Raw genomic sequence first — 25,149 nt, forward strand, 5'->3', positions numbered from 1 at the left:
AAGCACTAATTGTATTCATGCTACTATTAGATGTGTAAACATATTGCTATAAGCTCCCTTTTCCTGATTTCATTAGAGCCACAAAAATTATGTTAGTTCCGTATGAGGCTTAGAATCATACAATCAGAGCATATTAAAGATCATCCAATCTAATCCCCACCCTTTACCATTGAGAAAATCAAGGCCCAGAGAAATGAAGGGGCTGGCTGAAGTCCATACAACTTGTTGATGATGGAGCTAGGACTGATTCTAGGTCTCCTGATTCCCAGGCCAGTGTTTGCTACACTACACCATGTTGCTTACCCTGGAGTCCAGAGGTTTTCAAAAAAAATTTTTTAAGCCATCAGGATATTTTTTGTCAAGTAAATCTTTGTAGAAGAAACTCTATCATATAAACAATTAACAGCAAAGATGTGCTGGTTGTAGTAGGAGGAGAATTCCTACTCAGTGGGCTTCCCTTTCAGAAATCCCTTTACTCCTGCCTATAAGCATGCCTTTAAAACCACAAGCCACTGTCCTCATTCAACATATCATAAGCTTTAATCAAGAAAATCACTGCGTAATTTATGACTGAAATTGTTTTCCTTAAAGTATGAGACTGCTAAGTCACAGTATAATAAAAGTCTTTCAAGGTTTTTACATTTTCCCAGAAAGATTAAACCCAAGGACATAAGGAGTAAATATTCTCTTCTCCCAATGTAGAGAACACCTTACTTCAGTGCCCTGACACAGCGAGGTCAAACTCAAGGTGCTTAGCTTAGGAGTTCCAATCCTGTTAACCATTAACAAGCCATGCTGACAAATTCAAGCTCTATGTCTTAAAACTCTGGTTAGTCGCTAGACTTCTCCACCTCTCAGTTTCCCAGCCATCACCTGATTTGCCCTATCCATGTCATAGACTTTCTAAGTCTAGCAACAAGAGTGGGGAATTTAGTTTTGTTTACCAATATACCCTCAACAGGGAGAATAAAGACAGGCCCTTAAATTCATATTTGTCAAATGAACGGAAAAACAAAACAGAGAGTAGTACAGTTATATTTAAATGTAATCTATCCTGATTAAGTAGCAATCAAAAGCATAATAGACAAAAGAGCATGAATTTTTTTTTTTAGTTTTTCATGGTTTTATGCTTACTTTTGCTACAAAATATAAAAATGACCCCATCAATTCTATCAGCAATTTGTTCTATTTTAAAATGGGCAGAGGGACTTCCCTGGTGGCGCAGTGGTTGGGAATCCGCCTGCCAGTACAGGGGACACGGGTTCAAGCCCTGGTCCGGAAGGATCCTGCGTGCCGCGGAGTGGCTGAGCCTGTGTGCCACGGCTGCTGAGCCCGCGTGCCTGGAGGCCCTGCTCCGCGTTGGGAGAGGCCACCACAGTGAGGAATGAAGCCCCCGCTCGCTGCAACTGGAGAGAGCCTGCACGCAGCGGCAAAGACCCAATGCAGCCAAAAATAAATAAATAAATAAATTTTAAAAATAAATAAATAAATAAAAGGAGAGACTGCCATCGAGGTGGTTTCATCTCAAAAATAAATAAATAAATAAAATGGGCAGAGTACCTACTAACTTTGTTATCAATCAAGACCATTTATTACTTACGAAAATATACTTTTTATTTAAGAACATGAAGGTTATCTGCTGGTCTGGAAATATAAGTTTCTACATGAAATAGTAAAAGACAATAAGAGGTCACATTTTATGCCACTAACCATTTGGCAATTTTAATTTAATAAATAAATTAGTTAATTAATAAAAATTATTTAATCATCTTTACATTCCCCATGACCTACAACTTCATATACCTTTGGTCACTCAACTTTTCTCTAATATAAAGTTGTCCAAAAAAATGTTTGTATTCTGGATACAGAAGACATAGTAAATCACACTAATGACTCAGAAAATAATACTTAAAAAGAGACTATTTTCTAAAAACGTTTTAAAAAATTGACCAAATTACCCACAAAATTGTTCCCACTACTTTACTCACAGTTTGTTAGATGAATCAAATTGTAAAAATTTCAAGAACAGATGTACATGTGTAATTTAAGTTTGAGTGATGGAGAAATAAGAAGATATCTCTCCAGAGAGCTTAATTTTACCTAGTTTGTAAATTATTTGACTAGCTTAAAGGGGTAATTTTTAAAAACATCATAAGTGCTACTTTCAAGAACAGAAAAACTATAACCATTAAAATAATACGTTGCCTAGTTTTATCACTGGTCTTTTACTCAAGAAGCTAAAACCACCAATTTGAAATATATAAATGTTCCTACTTAATCTGGACCATATCACTCACATGGGGATAATATTGTTGAGCTGGAACTCTTGGCATCTGTGTGTGGCCAGCAACTGGTCCAGGCCTGCCCTTGGGCAGCTGCTGCCTCTCATAAGGAATTTTAGGTGACTCCTGTTGTCCTGGTGCTGGATTTCCTTGTGCTCTACAAAGTCTGTCACGAAGCTGCACAATATTTGGCTATAAGAAGCAATGGAAGAAAGCAAAGCAAATTGTTAAGAGTTCACCCAACTATATATGAAAGCATGTTGATCTTCTTAAAGTAAGCTTGATCATTCATATGATTTTTGTTCGTATGCTGTGTATTATGCAATAAACCCTGGCACATTAGGGTCTGACATCATGGTTTCTAATACTCAAGACTGACACCAAAGGTCCATTATATACAGTGCAACTTGTAATTTAACTGAGGCAGGGATTTGAATTATGCCTACCACATGGTAGTAGGCAAGATCAATGTCACTTATCATCACTGCTCTTTTGCTGTTTCTCTTGCAGTTGAATAATGCTCACAAATCACAAAAGCAGCTGAAAAAATACAACTTTGTTTCTCTGCAGGGAAAAAAGGCTCCAAAAGAGAATCAACTGCTAAAGATGGTGATGGAAGAAAATGGTGATCTATGAAAGACATGAAAATTAATAAAAAAAGAGATGCTTGAAATAAATTAAAAGAGTTATGATGTCAAACTCAGGGTAGCTCACACAGATCTATAATTATATAGATCTATAGTAAGTATGAGTTTACCACATACATGTTCTAGTTATTAACAAACAACAACAAAAAAGCAGTGTGTTAAAATGTTTCAGCAAGAATTCATTTAATATCTATAAAAATTATACATTTCTATAAATTCATTAAAGGTTTAAACACATCATTTAAATTTTGTAGGCATACTTAGGTAAACCTGCCTTTTAGGGAGGGGAACTATATACTATAATGATATTACAAAGTCTCAGGAAATATTCCCCAGAAAATACTAAGAGTATACTGAGATATATAGGCGGAAGTAATGTCAAAATTACAAGTTTTACATAAAGAATGTTCTTTAAAAGTCCAAAGAAAAGCATGAAGAATAATGTATAGAAAATGTATGTGATTATAAACAGTATTAAAAATAAAGAGTTTAATTCTCAGGCTAGAAGGTCTAAAGGTCTTAGAGTAAGTTAGTCTTAAAATAAAGAGTCTTATACTTCAATATAATAATAAGACCTTATTAAGTAAAAAATCCTATAAAACTATTATACCAAAGTCATTATAAAGATAAAGACTTTGTTTCTATTCTACTTAATATTCTCATTAACAATTCAGAAAGACATGAGCTGGATCTTACATGTAAGTGTATACAAAACCAACTAGAGAGTCATACCTCCACAGTCCTGGAACACAGATACAAGTATTTTTACTCAATGAAATTTACTGACAATTCCCTAGAACAGACAAAATACTGAAAACAATTAACTAAAAAATTTCATCAAAAACAGAATAAAGTTTAGAACAAAAAGTATAGAAATAAGAAAAGGCTCCGAATTAAGCTCTAGCAGATACACAATGCAGATAGAAATATCCTACTTATGGAAAATCTTCCTCACTCCCCACCCCAGCTTCCACCCATGCTGCTCTATTGGGTTTAGATTTCCCTCTTCTGTGCTCCCACTACCTCTATCATTGTCCTTATCACTTTGGAATCCCATGTATACTTCTGCTGTCATTTTGAGTTTGGAAACTCCCTCAGGGAAAGGATCTTGGCAATCCTATTCATCACTACATATTCAGTCACTTATTGAATTGAAACAAGTATCATGAAAAAGCCCAAGTTTTATTGCACACCAAATAAGGACACTAAATTAGGAATGTGATGTAGTTCTCTCTGCCTTGAATACTTGAATACACCTGAAATTACCCTTGAAGACGTGTCAATAATATTCACCTATTAGGTGACAGAAATTCAACTGCTCCAAATCATTCCACCTACTAGTACATTTGTTTCATACTGAGTGCTATCTACTGAACTCACCTTACTCACACATTCGAAGAAGAAAAATGGCCAGTTCTAATTACCTGGTTGGTGTTATCAGGAAGAAAAGCCAGGGCTGCAGCAATGCTGCCCTGGGCTGCCAACAAATTGGCATACTGACTCATCTTCTCAGCCAAAAGAACTCCTACAGTATTAGTGTCCATGGCTTGGGTGAGTTGTACAGCTTTTCGCAGGATGACAACTTTCTCAATCAGATCCTAAATGAGAAAAAGAAAGGAGAGTGAAGGAGAAACAGACAATGATACCAAGATGTGTACTGAGAGGAAGCAGGAAAAGATAAGGAGTTACTAAGATTTCCAAAGCCTACCAAAAGTACGGTACTTATTATCACCAATATTAAGAAGGTCTGCAAGAGTTGACCACCATTTAGGTAACTGAAAAAGCAAGGAGGAAGGTCTCCTACTCATGGTTAAGGCATAGGTTACCATCTTCTCCCATACATCCTTAAATTGCCAGAGACTTGTCTCCTGAGCTAGAACAGGCAAATATCCAAAGTGAAAGTGACAGGCTGATGTCTGAAGGCAGAAACTGGGTTCCAGCATGTATAAGAGGAAATATTATACTATTATACTATGTATACTATAAAAATAGTACTACTAAGCCTCCAAACAGGCTTAGCATTTCAACCTGAAGTTTCTCATAATGCTCTTCAATACCTATTCTTTCAACACTAGAGAGCTATGCTTCAGGTATAAAGTACAAGAATATCCCATCTGCCCTTTATAAGTACACCAATCCAGAAGTGTGAAAACAAGTGTGTTTTCTCTCAGAAGCACTTAGAAGGAAAAACCTTGATTCCTACAACTTTCGGTTTCAATAGTGATCTTTAAAGCAACAACCATACTGAGAAAATCCCTCTGCAGAGACAAAAAGAAACATTAGACTGAAATTCCTTGAGACTCTGCTGACTAAATGCTTAGGAATAAAAAAATCTAAATATATAGTTACTCAGCACCAGAGAATAGTCCCCATGTTTTTCACTTCCTCTCTTGCCCATGTATTAGTGCTACACGGGATCCCATTTACCTCTTACTTTCATTTTCCCTGAACCATGAAGACTGCCCATTGGTACTGGGGACCCCTCCCATTCCTTACCTCACACCGTTTCTTTGCCCAAGGCACACAGGATCACTGGAGGCAGAGAAAGGAGCAGGAGGAAAAGAGGTAAACCCTATGGCTGTTTTCATGCTCTTGCCACCTACTTCCCTCAGTAACTACCATATCACAACTTGGTTCTCACAAACAGTTGCATTCCCATTTTACCATCCCATCATCTCAAACTCTGCCTCTCCAAATATAGCAATAAATACACATAATTATCCAGCAAAAGACCTTCTAAAACATAATTAAGTAGGGTGAAAGCAATGAACTTCTGGAACAAATCAATCTCTAGAATATAAATTGGGTGAAAGACAGTACTAGAAAGGAAGCACCTTTTGTTTCAAAGATACTAACCTGAAGGGACAAAGGACTGCTTCCATCTTGAGCTTTAGTCCAACATGCAACTAGTTTCTCTACATTCCCTGCACAAATATAGCAGAGACATGCCTGAGTCTGCAGGAGGCTATCACCTTCACTTTCAAGCCTGGTTCCCAAAAGATCTATAGATCAAGAGGAAAACAAATAAGATTATATACAAGGCAATCTGTGTATGAGGTCATGAGCAGCCCAATAATATTTTCAGAGGTATGGATCAAACTTCATAACCAATGAGTAGCAGGCAGAAATAAAATCAGTCATGTAAATGTTCAGTAAATATTTACTTGTTAAATGAGTGGAAAATGAGTGGAAAATTTTATATAATAAACAATTTCACAAGGTTCTGTACCTAGCTGTAGAATGGATTTATATTTATTATATTAGAAAAAATTAAAAGTGGGAAAAATGTTTGAACAGAAAAATCCTAATGAACATTTAACTGCATTTCATCATGTCAGGTGCTTTTGTAAGCAGTGGACTAAAATATGGCACATTTGGAATAAACATCAATGATAGGTAGACTACTCTAAATTATTTATGATAGAAAGTTAATATCTTGTAAGTTTTACATTCTCAAAAACTGTCAAGGTTGTTCATTTTTATACTAGCAGCCTAAAGCTTCTGTTCTTACATATAATGAATACTATTCCTTAGTCATTAGTTCAGTCATGGTCTTTAATGGTAATTTCTACTCAAATGTTATAATTATTAATTTTATCAAGCTAACATTTATTAAGTGAGAGCTGATTATGTGCCATTTACAAATGAATAGACTAAGACTTAGAAATTAATTTTTCCTAGGTCATATAGCTAGTTAGTGGCAGAAGCAAGAGTCTCAGTTTGGTCTGTCTGAAACCAAAATCATTAAATAGTATTATTTTTAAAAATGACTAGTAGGTATGCAGAAGCAACGTAGTTAATAATAACTGAGAAAAGCATTCAAATGAGAACTTCATTTTCTTATCTGTTATTAGTAGGTTTATAAAAATTTCTAAATAAAATCTGCCATTAATTTTATTTACAATATACCACGCCATATACATAATATAAATATAAAGCTCATCTTACCACAAAGGGCAGAAAATTCATCTGGTTTAGCATAAGTCAATACTGCAGCTAAAGCCTCTCTCCAATTTTTAAGATCACAAGACTCGACAATCTCTTTCCAGTTCTTCATCACTACTGCAGTAATTAGCTTAGGAAAGGAAAACAAAAGGAGAATTAAAAGCTTTTGGTATATTGATAAAAATTAACTCTGGCTAATCAATCAGTCTTTCAAAACTACTACTCACAGTATTTCATGAAAAAGTAGCAGCAAAGCGAAGTATATCCTTAAACCAACTGACATAAAAGATATTTTCCTCAACAACAACAAAATCACACTAACATGTTTTATAAAATGCTGAGAAGTAGAACTATAGGGTGTTACCAAAACATTTAACAGGAGGACATGACTTAGTCTGATGGATCAGGAAAAGCTTTCTGAGCATATAGACATTTAAGATATGAAGTCAGAATTAATTTCATCGAGAAGGAAGAAACACTGCCGACCAACGGAACACTAGGGGCAAAGTCCTGGGAGAGAAAGGCACATGGAGTGTGTAAGGAACTGAAAGGCAGCCAGTGTGGCTAAAAGATAACAGGGGAGGGAGTGACACAAGACAAGGCTGGGGACACTGACAGCAACCAAAGCTGCTGGGACTGAACACTGGGACAACTTTCATGGAAAGAAATTTAGTATCATCAAGCAGGGGCTTAAAAATGTACAGACCCTCTGCACCAGAAATTCCGTTCCTAGGACTACAGCCTCATTAAACAATTAGAAATTCGCACAAATCTTTAGGCACAACAAGGATGTTTACTGCTATCTTAACTACATTAGGAAAATATTAGAAACTACCTAAACATCCCCAAATAAGGGAAATAATAAATCCCTACTATAGAATATTATAGAGCAATTAAAAAATTTTTGTAAGAATTTTTAAATGATACGGGAAAATGATTACAATGTAAGTGACAATATTTATACATAAAACCACACACATATATACCTGTATAATTGATTCTGTTTTTAAAAATTCTACAAATACATAGAAAGAGATACAAAAGGATATGTACCAATCTGATGGAAGAATTAGGGGGTATTAAAATTATTATTTTTAACATTTTCTATGTTCTAACTTTTCTATGATAAAAATATCAAAAGTATTTTTCATTTAAAATATTATATATGTAAACAACAAAAACTGGGATAACCATGCCAAGCTATCAACAATAACTGTTTCTGGGTCAAGGAATTATGGGTGGGATTTTTTGTTCTTTACTGTTTTCTGAATCTCAATTATCTATAATAAGAGTGCTTTGCTTTTATAAACAAATGCTGCTGTTTGTTTATTTTTAAAATAACATACCCTGGTAATTTTGCTTTGGGATTTTGCAAAGTACTTTTTCTGGGTTCGAGCCAAGAGTTCTTGTCCACCTGCTATGGCCAATATAATGGCATCAGCCATGCGGTTATCATGTAAACAAAGGTCAACAGCACTCTCAAAGTTACCCGTCAGCAAAGCCTGAGTAATTAAACCATCAATATCTGCAATAAAGAAATAACACACCCAAGTTAAATAAAGGTTTTTGTTACAAGAAAAAAACACTACACCTATGAATTTTTACATACACACACAATGGAGAACACAATGCTGATTTCTGAATATTACTGGTGGATTAATTTCTAACACAAACTGTTGATATCTATGGAAATATACTGAGATACATATAAGTAAAATCAGGTAAAATAACATGTTTTCCAGATTGCCTAAAATGTAATAATAAAGATCATTTACAGTTTCTATCACATAGGTTTCAGATCATATCATCATTTTTAAGGTAGTGATTACATGTACTAAATGTTAACTGAGTTCTTTTCAACCCTCTACCACCTGTGACAAAACGTTTCTAACCTAAACTCAGGGACTATTTGCTTTCAAATGGTTAAAAGAAATTAGAAATCAAAACCAACAGATTCTTACCCCCACTGATGGAGATGTTAAATGTTCCTCCAGCTGATGGTAGAAATTCAGATTCTTGTTTTTCCTCTTTAATGCGCTAAGGAGATGAAAAGGGCAGCAATTTAGCCAGATGAAACTGGAATAATTTACCAGCAAAACAAAATTTAAATATGATTATTCACTTACTGACTAGATGACATGCCAAGTTATCCCAGAAAATTTCTCAGATCCAAGTTTAAACTAAGAACTATGACTTCCTTAAGTATTAACTCTCATTATACAATCATAAATAAAATCCAAAGTCGTTAGAAATAATGCTAAACAAACTTAAGTGTACATATCCATATTGGGAGCTCAGAAGATACTGAAGCTGAAGAATTTTTGTTTCCTTAGATACCTCAACTAACAGTAGCTTGAAACACACAAAATGTTTTATTTATTTATTTTTAAATATTTATTGATTTATTTGGCTGCACCAGGTCTTAGTTGCAGCTCACAGGATCTTCGTTACTGCGTGTGGGATCTTTAGTTGAGGCATGCGAACTCTTAGTTGCAGCATGTGGGATCTAGTTCCCTGACCAGGGATTGAACCCAGGCCCCCTGCATTGGGAGCACAGAGTCTTAGCCACTGGACCACCAGGGAAGTCCCACAAGATGTTTTAAATTATACTATATTTAGATCTTTTTTTTTTTTACATTTTTCTAATTTAGATCTTAAAACAACCTTGCTTCAACACATCTAAAAATTCTAATAGGTATAGTTATAAGAGTCTTTCGGTTTTAACTGACTCAGTCGTGAAAAAAAGAAAACCACCTGGCGTCCTTATATAAATGCAATATAAACAGATTATTTATAAATATACTGAAATTCAATTAGAGATTTTGTGTTCTCTTAAATTAGTCACACCTGGAACAGCAGGTTGATCTGGTAAAAATATATACAGTTCTGTTATAAATTTCTGAAACCACTTGTAAGACTGAGTAAAAATAAATTCAATATTTTCTTTCTTTAGAAGAAAAGAAATATAATGGAGGCATACTGCTGGCAAATACTTTAAATGCTTTCTCTTCTAGGCATAAAAATTCAAAAGGAGACAAAAAATAAAATGTATCAGAGATTATAGAGAAATTAAAGGAAAAAAACACATCTGTCTTACATGAGATAAAATATCTATCTTCTGTGCTCGTGTTACCTACACATCTGAATGTTAGTGCCTAGAATTCAAAGTCAGAAGCATTTTTGAATTGGATTATTTTATTTTATTTTATTTATTTTTTTTTTTTTTGCGGTACGCAGGCCTCTCACTGTCGGGGCCTCTCCCGTTGCGGAGCACAGGCTCTGGACGCACAGGCCCGGCAGCCATGGCTCACGGGCCCAGCCGCTCCGCGGCATGTGGGATCCTCCTGGACCGGGGCACGAACCCGTGTCCCCTGCATCGGCAGGCGGACTCTCAACCACTGCGCCACCAGGGAAGCCCTGAATTGGATAATTTTAGTGTAGAGCACAGCAGAGCATCATCTGTTAATAATGCTTAATTAGTTAATACTGACTATTATAGGAGAATAACTATAACCTTAATTCTCTCCCCAACAAAAGAGAAGCATTTTAGAATTTAAAAACTGAAATTAAAAAATTGTAAAACTTGTTATTCATACTGAGGAATAAATCAGATACTGATCTGATTATATTCACTAACAAACTTACCAAAAAATCTAACAATTTTTCAAATTTGCTTTCAAAAAGCAACTAATAAACTTTTATATATGGACTTCTGAAATATACATGAAGCGAAAAAATGCACAACTTATTATGTGCTGGTTATCTTTAGTGTGTAAGCTACTATGTTTTATTTTACATAATAATAGCATCATCAAGATAAAGGGGAGGGCTTCCCTGGTGGCGCAGTGGTTGGGAGTCCGCCTGCCGATGCAGGGGACACGGGTTCATGCCCCTGTCCGGGAGGATCCCACATGCCGTGAAGTGGCTGGGCCCGTGAGCCATGGCCGCCGAGCCTGCGCATCCGGAGCCTGTGCTCCGCAATGGGAGAGGCCACAACAGTGAGAGGCCCGCATACCGCAAAAAAAAAAAAAAAAAAAAAGATAAAGGGGAAGGTATTACCACCTTAAACAACATTTTTTCAAATATTCTGAAAGCACACATTGATGACTACTGTTTTGTTAAATATATATTTACCTATTACTTCACGAGTGTATTTACAAATGGCCCTCTTTGATAATACATAGTTAGTCCAGTTGTATATAAATGAAAGTATGTTTTTTAATGTATCCTACAATTCTGTCTATGTATTCCCAAAATTAGTTCAAATTTTCAGCAAGATTTTACCCATATCCTGTATTCCTGAGTTAAATGTTAGAAGATCCACTTCTAAGGAAAGTATTTTTAATAATCATCTTGTAATAGTCTGTTTACTGAGGAATTATAACTTACTAAAAGGTTATAAGCAACTTTATATAATCAGAATATCCCCATATCACAAAGAACAATGAAAAAGTCAAATATGAGATGAGAAACAAGAAGTTGTTGATTAATTTTCTAAGATTAAATATAATTAGAAAGCAAGAAAAGTAAATTATAGAATTCTATATTAGTGGCTTAAAAAAACTCAGAAAATTAAAAGGAAAAAAATTAATGATACAACTCTGTGTTCAAGGACTCTTTTTACCTAGTTATAACAATTGTCACTACAACTCAGGATGCATTTATAGTGACTCAGGACGATCAGATTATTTAGTGAAATATTCTTTACTTGGACTCAAAGTTCAAGATTAATTCAGAAGCTTATGCCACTGATAGTGAGTTGTAAATATTAATGTGTCAAGAAAAAAACATTAACTTTACATGCCATGCAACGTGGATTTCTGAATAAAGTATCTTTTCAATTTGGCATCTTGATATGCATCTGACCAAACTAAGTCAATCTCACATCAGCTGTTAATTTTAAACCATATAATCCAGAAACTAGGTCAGAGAACTAAAAATCTTAGAGATGATACTTCTATCAAATTAGTAAACAGACTTCTACCTTAAACATCTCTAAGAAAACTCCAGCTTTATTTTGGAACAAGTAGTCAAGAAAATTTTCCATATTTCAATGTGAGATGAACAAATATCACATATTTTCCCAATGTACTTAAAAATGAGAAAAATAAGTACCTCTCCCAAGAGCTGCTCTTCAGCAGCAGGGCTCTCCTCCCCATCACTCTGTGCTACTTGGTCAGAGTCTTTAAGAGCCTTTGGTACACAAAACAATGACAGAGGAAATTGAAGAATGTAGCATTAAAAGGTTATTAGTGAACAAGGAAGACAAAAGACCCAACCAACAACATTCAGAGCTAGTTTAATCATAAGAAGCAACACTAAGTAAATTTATTTGAGGAACATCATTAGAGGAAAAGCAGAGAGCCATTACTGCTAAGACCTAACACTTCTTTCCTGCCAAACGTCCCTCAGCAACAAAGAGCTTAACCTTAAGTATCTGAGCAGTCACTGATTTCATTTTACCTCTGTTGTGAAATTCAAACATAGGAATTTCTACTAGCTATAACTAGCTCTACTAGCTATAACTTATGCTATTTTAAAATGAGAATTATTCATGTATTAAAATGCCTACAATAAGCATTTGTTTTTAAACTGTAAAGCAATAAAACAAATTTCCTAAATTATATTTTCTTCTTTATGACCTAAACCAAAATTTTAGAAGGTAGCTATTTTTAAAGGCCTTCTCTTACCACATCAGGTCCATCCACTTTATTCAAGGCCGAAGCAATCTGAAATAAAGACAACAACTCAGCTACCAAATGGAATTCTATTTCAAGGCATATAGCAAATGTTCACCTCTTACTCCATTCTCATTGGCAAAAATCCAAAATTCAGATCAGGGGTGGCATGTTTAAGAAAAGAATAAAATTTTTGCAGAACTGATTCTCAATGGTGCTAGTTTCAGTTACATGGATCTATTCTATTGCTCACACGTCATCTTACTCTGCTATTCAAATTGTAAAACTAACCTCAAAACAAGCATGTTTTCTTCTACTTTGTTTTATTTTATTTTATTATTTATTTATTTATTTATTTTATTTTTATTTTTGCTGTACGCAGGCCTCTCACTGTTGTGGTCTCTCCCGTTGCGGAACACAGTCTCCGGACGCACAGGCTCAGCGGCCAGGGCTCACAGGCCCAGCCGCTCTGCGGCATGTGGGATCTTCCCGCACCGGGGCACAAACCCGTGTCCCCTGCATCGGCAGGCGGACTCTCAACCACTACGCCACCAGGGAAGCCCCTCTACTTTGTTTTAAATAAAATAATTAAAAAAATATTTCTTCAGAGACTCACTATGGAAAGAACTGCTACTAGAAGTATTTTGACAATCAAATTTTATTTCATTTTTTGCTATCAGGTTTGCAGTAAAACTTTCATATTAATCTCTTGCAAACGAAGTTATAGGATCAAGAAGTTTAGACTAATAATAAAGTTAAATATAAAAAATCTAAAGGAGTGAGCAAAGACACATGACCAGTAAGCAGCGGAGCTGTGATGTGAGCCCAGGTCTATCTGACATCAAAGGGGCACTAATCTTCAATGTGCTCAGCACTGACTGCCCAGAGTGCACAGTATCCAACCTGTTCCGCATATGCGATAACTCTGCAATGCTATAAAAAACTTCAGTCATTTTCAAAGAATGACAAAGGGTTAATACAAATTATACAAAGAATCCTAAATATATCCTTCAAGGTTTCCAAAGTCAGAGTGTTTTAACTGCTGTTTATGTTAACATTGTGGAATAATTATTAAGCCCCTGTGAGAAGAAAACTATAAAACTGGAATATGACCTCCTTTTTTAAAAAGTAATCTTTTTTTTTTTTACATTAAAATGTTAAGCAAATCACTTGGGCTTTTTGTTTATTCAGGTTTAGTACAATAAAACACCCTTGTTCCAAAATATTTACTAGTTACTTGTGAGCTGGACCAACTTAATAAACAGTTTGGGAATTGTGGGCTGAAGGCATAAACAGTGGGGGTGTAAAATAGTACCCTCTTTTTCATCACTTAAGCTGTAGTGAATGCAGGGTGATCTCTTAAGTTTCCCTCTCTCTTTCCTCCAGGGCCGCTGGCTACACCTCCTCTTAAAAAACTAAATGTCATTCCCAGTGTTTGAGGTTCACAGCCTCTTTTCTTTCAAGGCCCAATTCTCCCTGACACAGCTCTTTAAATCGAGTTTGAATTAAAGGTGGTTCTAACAGCTTCTAAACTCAGGTACAATGAGGAGTTTCACCTTTAACAACGTGTATGCAAAACTTTGGCAACCAAGCGTAAATTCTTATTAAATGTTTACTGAATGATTTGAAACAATTTGTGTAGAACTTTTTAAAAAATAAAAACACCTATGCTACATAAATATTTTATTTGTGTAAGCACAGCCTTTAAACTTTTCCAGAAGTTTACCTTCTTTCCTAGGTCTTCTTTTCTATATCCTAGAAGTTCAAGGTATTTTCCACGAGAATCATCCTCAAAGTTTACCTTTAAAAAAAAGACATATTCTTGAAACAAAGAATTGCATTTAAAGGCCTAATTTTTAATTAACTGCTCAAATTCCAAGCAGAATTATTAAAATTACCTAAAGTTTACTATATCAACCAGAAGGTTGTTTGTAAGAGAATCCAAAGAAGTTTTTTTAAAGAAGTTATTTTTTAAAATAGTAAGCCTACTAGTAATTAATTACCCAGGTTGAATAAAACTTACTTTTAAACTAATTTTTGTAAAAACAAAGTCATGTCCAAAGGTTACATGAGTGCAAAACTCACATTATGTGAAACATGTGATGTCCTAAAACTCTTTCTTAAAACTCTTACTCACAAAATATAAATATAAATTTAACCTTATTGCTTTCAAGATTTCTTTTCTTTGGAAAACTCAGAATTGAGAAATAGATATTCCCGTGGAGACAAAATGACAAACTGGAAAATTCTATTTATTCTACTGTCGTAAATGCAACTCAGTAAAAGAAATGAGAAATGCCTCCAACCTCTCTCCCCTATACCTATTCCCTCTTTCCCCATTTTCCTTAATTGGACCTACTATAAAAATTAAATACTCTGTGTTTTTATTATACTAAGCTTTATGTTCTAATTTTAAAATAGGTCTGCTGAATGTTATGTCTCTCGCACTTAAAAATAGCTATTATATTATTTTTTACTTATTAAAAAAGTATTTCATATTAGGCTTTTCACAGCAGAGAAGGAAGAACTCTTGACATAAAGTGTTAGGTCATGTACTCTCCATATGGTTTAATTTCATCAGGAGATCCCCAAATCACATTCTCTCGATTGTTTCTTCAACAGGAAGACCGATTTAGAATAGAATGGAAATAGCTGAATTTGCAGATAATGAAATAAAATTGCTTAACACCAACTTTACCTTCAAAAAGGACCACACATTTTTCTCAAACTCAGTCTGAGAAGCATCAATCTTCTTCTGACAATAACTGACAAATCCTTGTGACTGCACAACCTGCTGAAGTTGGGCTGACCGGCTAAGGAATTCCTCTTCTGTTACGACCTGACTGATGCGCACGTGGTGCTGCTGCAGCTGCTGCTCAGCTCCCTGCTGAGGCTGTGTTCTGACACTCACAAAGGTAACCAGTTTGCCTCCAAACTAGAACAGAACAAGTAAACAAAATCAGTTCCAACGACAAGGATGTGGCCCTCAAACGTACTGACTGTAAACCGGCTAAAGGAAAAGAACTCTGGCTCTGGATGCAATTGGTGATACACTCCCCTACTCCACAATCTGACCCCAGCCTTCAATTATTATTCCTCTTCACACTACCCACCTTCTACATAAAAGGTCCCAGTTGCTGTGCCCCACAATTTCTCACCTACTTGCTTTTACTAACTTCCACATACTAAATGCTACTCCTCTTCAAAGCCTGGGCAAATGTCACCTCTGCCATCCCAGATGCCCTCAGTATATTATATATATATATATATATATATCTTTTGATTCAACTATTAGCTGTACATATTTGCCTCCCTTTCTACTCTAGGCTCCAAGTTTTAAAAGGTGGTGGATTATGCTGCTACAAAATATGCATTTGACATAGGATTATTTTGAGCTGAAGAATACTGAAAAACAACAGGAGCAATAAAGGCACCCTGACCTCCTCTTTTCTTTCTGAAAGCAGGAGATGAAACTCACATGTGAGAGCTGCTCTCCCTACACCAGGAGGAAAGATATATTCTTATCACCAGACATGGGAGTCCAGGATGGGAGAACTCTACACAAACAGACCTTGTTAAATAAAAATTATCTCCATTAGTCTCTACACATTTTAGTTACTGTTCCACAACTGCCATTCTTTGTTCAACCTAGCATATAAGCACTTAGGTTTTACCACTCATTGGGGTCTTCATTTCTCTATGGGGGGGCTCCCATGTACATGTTTGCTGTCATTCTCCTATTAACCAGGCTCAGAACTCTTCCTCTGGCCTCTCAAATTCATTCCTCAGGTCTAGGTATTGACCTCTTCTGAAATCTCTTGGATTTATTTCTTCCTTTTACATTGCTGTTTTTCTGCCTAATTCTTTTTGCACTGAACTGCTGTATGACTGCACATCTACTCTTGTCTTTTCCCCTTCCAAACCATACTACATACTCTCATCTTCCTAAATAATAGACCTGTGATTATGTCACTTTTGGATTTAATTAATCTCTCATCCCTCTTGTCTGGTCTTCTCCACTATCTGCTCTCCTGCCTTTGAATCTTTGCTTTTATCACTTTCCATTTTACTTACTGAATCCTAACAATCCATCTAGTTAGTTCCTTCCTTCCCTAAGTAATTAAAACATTTATTATTATAAAATTATGTATGGACAAGGCTTAAAAGAAAAATCAAACTGTACAGAAAAGCCTCCCCCTCCTCCAATATAAGCTACTTGAGGACAGAGACTCTATCTAGTTCACAGGTATGTTTCCAGTGCCTAAAGTGGTACCTGACAAACAGAGGATGTTCACTATATATTTATCTTTGGAATGAAAAGTGCATGTCCACTCACTAATACTGAAGTATTATAAAGACAACAAATAACACTCCTTTCTTCCCCACATGAGTCTGGAACTAAGTACGAGAGATGGAGAATCAAAATATCAGCTTTAGTGCAGTCCTAAGTGCTGCTAGGTTAGAGGCTATAGTTTAGATGTCCAACCATAGTGGACCTTGTAACAATTAGAATGTAGACCCTCTCAAAAAGAAAAGAAGGAATGAAGGAAGGAGAGATAGAGATGGAAGACAAGTTTAATAAAGTGGGGTAGGGAGAATGGTGCAAAGGTTGCACAACAAGGTGAATGTACTCAATACTGCTGAACTGTAAGTTTTAAAATGGTTAAAACTGTAAACTTTGTTATGTATATTTTATTACAATTTAAAAGAAAAAAAAAAGGGAGTAGGTTTCACTTTTCCCAAGAAACCTTTCTGAGTGATGAAAACTCACAAACATATCTCAAACTCATCCCTCTTCCATCTGAGTGATCCTATAATAACACTTTACTGTAAGTCCTTTGTGTTTATGGACCATAAAAGCAAATCCACCTACTGAAAAGGAAGCCCCAACAGGTCTTCGGACCCACTTGGGTGGCTTCTTCAGAGGCAACACTATACGATGCTGAGCAGTCTGCTGAGGAATTTGTAACGGGGGAAGGGGCTGTCCTGTGCCAAATGGATCAAGATTCCCAAAAGATGATGAAAGCTAAAAAATAAAATAAAGTCAGATTTTTGAAACTTATGCAAGACTATATTACATGTTTTCAAGTCATAGCCAAGAAATTTTTTATCACAATTATCCAATTAATCGGTATCATTGATCAGTAAATTTATTTTCAAAATAATTACACAGTAAGATGATTTTTTTCAGGTGTTATAATAAAAAACCTTAACACTTCCTATTACCTTGTCTACTTGTTTCTGCCTTAAACCATCTGCACTCCCTCCCATGATAGAATAAACACTGATACGCCCATCGAAGGAAGCAGCTGATAAGACAGCAGGATTTCTGGGACACCACTGAATATCAAAGCACCACTGTGTGTTGGTGGGAAGTTCATATAACACCTAGACCACAAAAAAAAAAAAAGTCAGAAAAAAGTAGAGCCACTTTATAGCCAAAACACCTGAATTAATATGATCAACAAGTACAACTTTATTAAACATTTACTTTTAGAAAGTATCCAGCCAGGAAAAACAACAATTGTAAAAATTTCTTTAAAGTACAAGAAAAGTTCATTATGATTAAAAAAAAAAAAGAAATGCTGCTCAAAATTTTGACCAGATTTGGAATAAGTACATCTTAAAAAATGAGGTTTTCCTGTTTTTACTGAAATGGTACTAGAGGATGCACTCGAAAGACCAGAATACTCTATTAGGGTCAACTTGCTGAACTCTAAAAGATCGATGGGGTCCTAGCCAACCGACTTTGCCTGCCAAGACCCAAAGAACCACGTTTAGATTATTTGAAGATCAAATTTCAAAAAAAATTCTTGAGAAGGAAAAATTCACCAAGAAGTGTGGCTTCTTGTCAAGTGAGAAAACATGTACACATCATTCTTATTACTGCAGAATCAAAAGAGAATTTGGCATTATCAGTTTTCTTTAGAAGGAAAAGAATATAGAAAAACTATTAAAAATGGCTGATATAAATAAATAATGTAATAATTGTTTACTAACTTTACAATGTAATAATGTAATAATTGTTGCTAACTCAGTGTGATGGTAACTGATGCTCTTAGGAGCACAGGTTTTATGGCTTTAAGAAATAAATCAAATTTACTTAACTTTGGCTTCCTTGACATTTAAAATAATGTTTTATTTTATAAGAAAACAAAATTAAGTGAAAAGGCATTTAGCTTGCTCCTCTTTGATGCTTAAACTGATTTATAAGACTATTAGCTTCTTGATATCTGAATCACTTGTCTATTCCTAATTTGCATTTGAATAAAAATCTACTAGAATTTTTAGTTGCAGCATGTATTAAAAGTTTATTCCTTCAAAGTCCAAGCACACACAACTAAGCATATGCAAAATATCATTTTATCAAATTACATAGTTGAAAAAGAACAGTAATTTCCATGAATTTTGAACTCACTTGGGAAAGCACAGTGTAAAATGAAACACGTTCATTATTTGGTCTACAAATCTTATGAAGCAAAAATTATTATTTTTTCTCGTCTCCTCTAACATTAGTGTTTCTATATTCTTACAGACATCACTGCATCTGAAAACTTTAAACCACAAATCAAATAACAAAAGTGCTTGCTTTAATTTTAATGTTACAGATTAAAACCTATTGAAGAGGGCTTCCCTGGTGGCGCAGTGATTAAGAATCTGCCTGCCAATGCAGGAGACACGGGTTCCAGCCCTGGTCTGGGAAGATCCCACATAGCACGGAGCAACTAAGCCCGTGCACCACAACTACTGAGCCTGCGGTCTAGAGCCCGCAAGCCACAACTACTGAGCCCGCATGCCTAGAGCCTGTGCTCCGCAACAAGAGAAGCCACAGCAATGAGAAGCCCACACACCGCATCGAAGAGTAGCCCCGCTCGCCACAACTAGAGAAAAGCCTGCGTGCAGCAACAAAGACCCAATGCAGCCAAAAATAAATACATACATATATTAATTAATTAAAAACAAAAAAAACACCCATCAAAGATACTTATTTTTACTAGCATACCATCAGGGCAACTAGGAAGGCACTTGCAATAAAAGTTTAAAAGCTGTAATTAGAATGTATGGTCTCTTGCCCACTAGTGAAAGAGAGGGAAACCATTCAACCATTAAGAAGAAGAAAAATAATAGGTAAAAGAGATTTTTAGCCCACAACCCAAAGCAAATGAAATTATATTTATATAATATTTATATTTAATAAGGTAAAATTCCCCATCTAAGCTTCCATGGGTAGAAAATATGACAAATATTTTATTCTAAAGTATTATATTCTTGCTGTACAGTTCAGAAGAGAGATTAAAAACCTACGTCCACTGATTTCCAAAAGTCAAAGAGGATCTTCAGGAAAAGTAAAGCAAGAAAAAGACCCAAACCTTGAACACTCCTACTTTGAGGACACTTATTTCCAGAAAACACATTAAATAAATCAAACCAAGTATTTCTGAGTCTAGTTAAACACCTATGATTGGAAATGGTGGGTGGGGGGTGATTACTAGGTTCAAAGACACTATTTCAATGATTGATATTCCCAGATGAAACAGCTGAGCTTAGATAATGCTCATAATAAAATCTCTGCTAGAGTTACATTTCACATACACCTCCATCTACTTTCACGTTCTTAATTTTAATCATGCACTATAGAACTCATATGGAAATTTTCTTATTCAACCAGAGATGAACTATTATAATAGCTGTAAGTTTGAGAAACATTTCCTCCCCATACCTCTCCTGTGTTTGGGTTGGAACAGAGAATCTTAGCATCTTTTCCACAGCTCAGCAACAATTCAGAATCCGCCATGCTCCAAGCAATTGCCAAAATCCCCCTGTAAGAAACACAAAGAGATGAAGACATTTTTAATATTGAGAAAACCAAATTATTTCTCTCTAGGTTTTAGAGACACACACTGCTAAGAGAAGTATAATGTCATATAATCTTTCTGGAAAGCAACTTAGCAATGTGTATGCTCTTTGATCATGACAAAGATGCTCAATACAGTATGCAGTGTATGACAGCAAAAAATGAAAACAAATGCCCAACAACACAGCGTAATAATAAATTGCAGATCATCTTTTGAGGAGAAAATATGTAGTTAAAAATTATGCTGTAACCTACTAGAGAATGGACTTGAGGATATGGGGAGGAGGAAGGGTAAGCTGGGATAAAGTGAGAGAGTGGCATGGACATATATACACTACCAAATGTAAAATAGATAGCTAGTGGGAAGCAGCTGCATAGCACAGAGAGATCAGCTAGGTGGTTTGTGACCACCTAGAGGGGTGGGATAGGGAGGGTGGGAGGGAGGGAGATGCAAGAGGGAAGAGATATGGGAACATATGTATATGTATAACTGATACACTTTGTTATAAAGCAGAAACTAACACACCATTGTAAAGCAATTATACTCCAATAAAGATGTTAAAAAAATTATGCTGTAGAAATCTGTTTCTTATTATTATATACTGTTCACCAATGGAAAAGGGTTAACTCTGTACATAAATTTGTATAAAACACATAATTACATTAAATACTTGCATAAATTGGGTTATGTATATATAAGGATATGTACAATAAAAGTTTTACCTATGGATGGGTAGGAAATCTATTTCATGTTTTCTACTCTTTGCTTACTAACTTTCTACTTTTTGTTACTGGAGTAGTTCTCCTATTACATGAGTTTTTTTTAACTAAAAGGAAACATTTTAAATTTGCCTCACAAAGAAATATTACAGATCTAAATACTAAAGATTTGATTTTATAATTCTTTTTGTGTTTTAATATCCTTTGGATTTTTTTATACTAAGTATAAACAGAGTAGTAATTTTGGTAGATATTTTGAAAATTCAGATTAGCATCCCCTGTAAAAATAAAAAAAACCCTCTATCCCACCATCCAGAAAAAAGTGCTATATAATAGTTTGTTTTTTCTACATTCATGCCTCTGCTGTTTAGAGACGAAAGAAGGAAAGCTAACATGACCAGACCATGAAGAAAAATACTAGAAACTACAATTTAAATATCGGATACTGGAAAATAGTAGAAATACAGCTAGTAGATAACAGGGACTAGAAAAACACTAGAAACTAGAATTATGTTTGTGTATTTCTTAAAACAAAAACATACAAATTAATAATCTTAAATTCTCCTGAAAACATCACAGTAATTCTAAGATACAGTTTGTTTTTCAATTTCCAAAATACAGATAAACTTTATCATCAAAGTATATATTGTTTTTCTTTTCCCCAAAAGTTGTTTTTAATTTGATGATATTTCTTACAATCTAAGTCCTCTCAGAATCAGGAAAATACGCTATAGGAAAAGGACCCAAATTATTTAAGAATGCCTTTTGTTTCCAACATTTTATTTTTTAAGCATTAAAATCTTTGTAAAAATTATAAGGATAGTGTGATATACACCCTTATACTCCTCACCTAGATTCACTGATTTGGCCACATTTACTTTATGTCTTTCTCTTTCTCTCTCTACATATATATATTTACCATTTGAGAGTTAAATGCAGCTATTATGACATGTCACTTCTACACTAATCTCTGGGGATAAGAACATTCTCCTATATAATCACAATACAATTACATACTGAAAATATTTATCATTTATATGCAATACTTTAGAGTCCATATTCAACTTTCCCCAATTGTAGTAATAATGAACTTTTATTGTCTCCGCTCTTTAGAATCTAATCATGCATGCCAAAAATTTCAAGGTATGTCAAGAATGCCTTTTAAAGAGATCAATATCATATTTAATATCACATGTTAAGGAACATTTAGGTTCTTACTAAGTATTAAAAAAAATCACTGAATTGTAGAACTGGAAGGGACCTTAAAGATCATATTATAATCATAATATACTCCAACTCTTGCAGTTACTAGAGGGAGAAAATTGAGAACTAGTGAGGTTGATTTGCTCCTGGCACCCAGTATGGTATTCTGTCTTGCTAAATTATGACCACCCCTAAAATTGGCAGCAGAATGTAATGTTAAGACCATAGATACTAGAATCAGTATGTTTGGGTTGGAAGTCAGCACTTGACTAGTTTCGAGACCTAAGCCAAGCTTATCAGCCTTGCCAAGCTTCAATTTCCAACGTGTAAAATGGGATAATAGTATTTACACCATAGGTTTGTTATGAGCCTAAATCAAGTTAACATTTGTGAGTTTGGGATTAACATATACACACTGCTATATTTAAAACAGATTCCCAACAAGGACCTACTGTATAGCACAGGGAACTCTGCTCAATACTCTGTAATAAAAGGGCAGGGATTTTTATTTTTGTCTGTTATATTACTGAATTCTAGCACAGTGCTTGGTACAGAGTACGTGTTCAATAAGCAAGTGTTGAATGAATAAATAAAACCTTACCCAACTTGAGAAAAATATTAAAACGTCTCAGAATCATCCCTTCTTTACAAAGAGCTTATTGAAGCATAATATCTAAACAGGATTACATTCTGACCAGATTCTTTTCTCCTTTATGAGAAGCTCAAGGAGAGGTCACAAACCTTAAGACTTCTCAAAGAGTAATTCCACAATACGGGGCGGCATGGGGGGGGATTTAAAGTTTTAGTTTACATATCCCTAAATAGGAAAGAAGAAAAAAGCCCAAAGTACTTAGAAAGTACTATAACATTAAAAGGGATCTGTTTCTCATTTAAAAACATTGAACAAATGTGCATGAACTCCCTGGGTACCTGAATATTAATGATAGGAAATGTGCATAATTACAAACTAAATTTTTTTTTTTTTTTTGGCCATGCCGCGAGGATTGCAGGATCATAGTTCCCCAACCAGGGATGGAACCCGTGTCCCCTGGAGTGAAAGCACAGACCCCTAACCATTGGACCAGCAGCGAGTTCCCGCAAACTAAATTTAATGCTACTAAAACGAACACAAGACAATTCTCATACCTTTTTTTAGAGCACCCACACATTTATTAAAATTAAAGGCAGAATGAACCACTTAATTTCTCAAAAATGTTTGCTTTTCAAATTAAGATAAACACTCAGGGAAGAGATATGGGAACATATGTATATGTATAACTGATTCACTCTGTTATAAAGCAGAAACTAACACACCATTGTAAAGCAATTATACTCCAATAAAGATGTTTAAAAAAAAAAAGATAAACACTCAGAAATAAAACAAACTTTTCAATTGTTGCTTGACATTTAATGTTATGGAAGACTCTTGATAAGTATGATGAGCCAAATAAAGATCAAACTGTATAAGGTCATGAGTTGTCCCAAAATGTTGTGATATACTAGAATTTTGATCTATTAACTGTTACTTGAAATAAATAGTGGAAAATCCATTAACACATTTTCATGTTTTTGTGATATGATTTGGTCACCATTTTTTGGTATAGAAAATCAGATGACTATTGCTTAAAATAAAAATAAACCATTTACACTGACTTTTACAAGACAGAGACAAAGTAGATTCCCTAATTTAAAATAATTATCTGGGACTTCCCTGGTGGTGCAGTGGTTAAGAATCCACCTGCCAATGCGGGGGACACGGGTTCAAGCCCTGGTCCGGGAAGATCCCACATACCACGGAACAACTAAGCCCGTGCATCACAACTACTGAGTCTGCGCTCTAGAGCCCGCGAGCCACAACTACTGAGCCTGCGTGCCACAACTACTGAAGCCCGCGCACCTAGAGCCTGTGCTCCACAACAAGAGAAGCCACCGCAATGAGAAGCCCGTGCACTGCAACGAAGAGTAGCCCCTGCTCACCACAACTAGAGAGAAAGCCCGTGCACAGCAACAAAGGCCCAACCAAAAATAACTAACTAAATAAATAAGTAAATTAAAAAAATTACCTGATAATTCAAAGTAGTAAGTAAATACATTTTTTAAAATACACAAATCAAGTGTTTTTGGAAGAGTGGCAAGATACCTGGCATGGTTTTCCAAGACACGGAGTGGAGAGGAGGCAAAGCGAAGATCCCACATCTGGATCACTGGTAACCTGTCATCCTCAGAGGCAAGGACCATCTGAGTAGCAACATCAGGATGCCACGCCAACCCAGAGCAATGCATCTGTACATAGTTAAGGCTCACATTTTATCAGTCATACTATTTTATGAAAAGTCAAAATGAACATGAGGAATATGCCTTTGTTAAAGCAAAGAGTACCAAACATCAGCTCAGGCTTATTAAAAAAAGAAATCTTATTTATTTATTCATTATTTTAATCTATTTTTATTTATTTAAAATTTCAGTTTATTAAAAAACCCATACAACTATTAAATTCTATTAAACACTCTTAAACAGTAGTATTAAACATAAAAAGTTTAAAGGTTTTCAATTCAGCCAACCCTTTGATACACAAAATCATTCTGGGCCAGAATAATTCTATACCAAAAATGAGTTCTCCTGTCAAAATTGTAACTAGGGGAAAAGTTTTATATAAATTTAAAATTTTGTACTTTCAGAAAAATTAAAATAAAGAGGTAAGATTTTAATGACAAAAAAATTCATATCTTTCCTCTATTTCACCAGAAAAATCAAGATAAAGTATCTAAAGCAACAACTACTATTTCAATTTTCACATGGGATAAATTAACCTTATTATT

The 25,149-nt window shown here is 35.0% G+C and overlaps 1 protein-coding gene across 14 annotated transcripts in view; it reads right to left on the reverse strand.

Annotated features, from left to right (window-relative positions):
- The window catches only part of SEC31A (SEC31 homolog A, COPII coat complex component), a 71,817-nt gene that overhangs the window by 28,939 nt on the left and 17,729 nt on the right, over positions 1-25,149 (reverse strand). For 10 of the 14 annotated variants that reach the window (XM_060113948.1, XM_060113915.1, XM_060113908.1 and 7 more), the window contains exons 7-20: positions 24,471-24,613; positions 20,273-20,372; positions 17,779-17,940; positions 17,426-17,578; positions 15,251-15,487; positions 14,279-14,353; positions 12,565-12,603; positions 11,990-12,067; positions 8,836-8,911; positions 8,221-8,399; positions 6,878-7,004; positions 5,786-5,931; positions 4,354-4,527; positions 2,298-2,474 (exon numbers count right to left, since the gene is read on the reverse strand). In XM_060113948.1, coding sequence (XP_059969931.1) covers positions 2,298-2,474; positions 4,354-4,527; positions 5,786-5,931; positions 6,878-7,004; positions 8,221-8,399; positions 8,836-8,911; positions 11,990-12,067; positions 12,565-12,603; positions 14,279-14,353; positions 15,251-15,487; positions 17,426-17,578; positions 17,779-17,940; positions 20,273-20,372; positions 24,471-24,613 — 1,866 coding nt within the window. The remainder of the gene's footprint in view (positions 1-2,297; positions 2,475-4,353; positions 4,528-5,785; positions 5,932-6,877; positions 7,005-8,220; positions 8,400-8,835; positions 8,912-11,989; positions 12,068-12,564; positions 12,604-14,278; positions 14,354-15,250; positions 15,488-17,425; positions 17,579-17,778; positions 17,941-20,272; positions 20,373-24,470; positions 24,614-25,149) is intronic. The other 4 variants (XM_060113932.1, XM_060113923.1, XM_060113898.1 and 1 more) reach the window with 1 other exon arrangement.

Source organism: Mesoplodon densirostris, chromosome 1 (genome assembly GCF_025265405.1).
Source record: "Mesoplodon densirostris isolate mMesDen1 chromosome 1, mMesDen1 primary haplotype, whole genome shotgun sequence".
Lineage (NCBI taxonomy): Eukaryota > Metazoa > Chordata > Mammalia > Artiodactyla > Ziphiidae > Mesoplodon > Mesoplodon densirostris.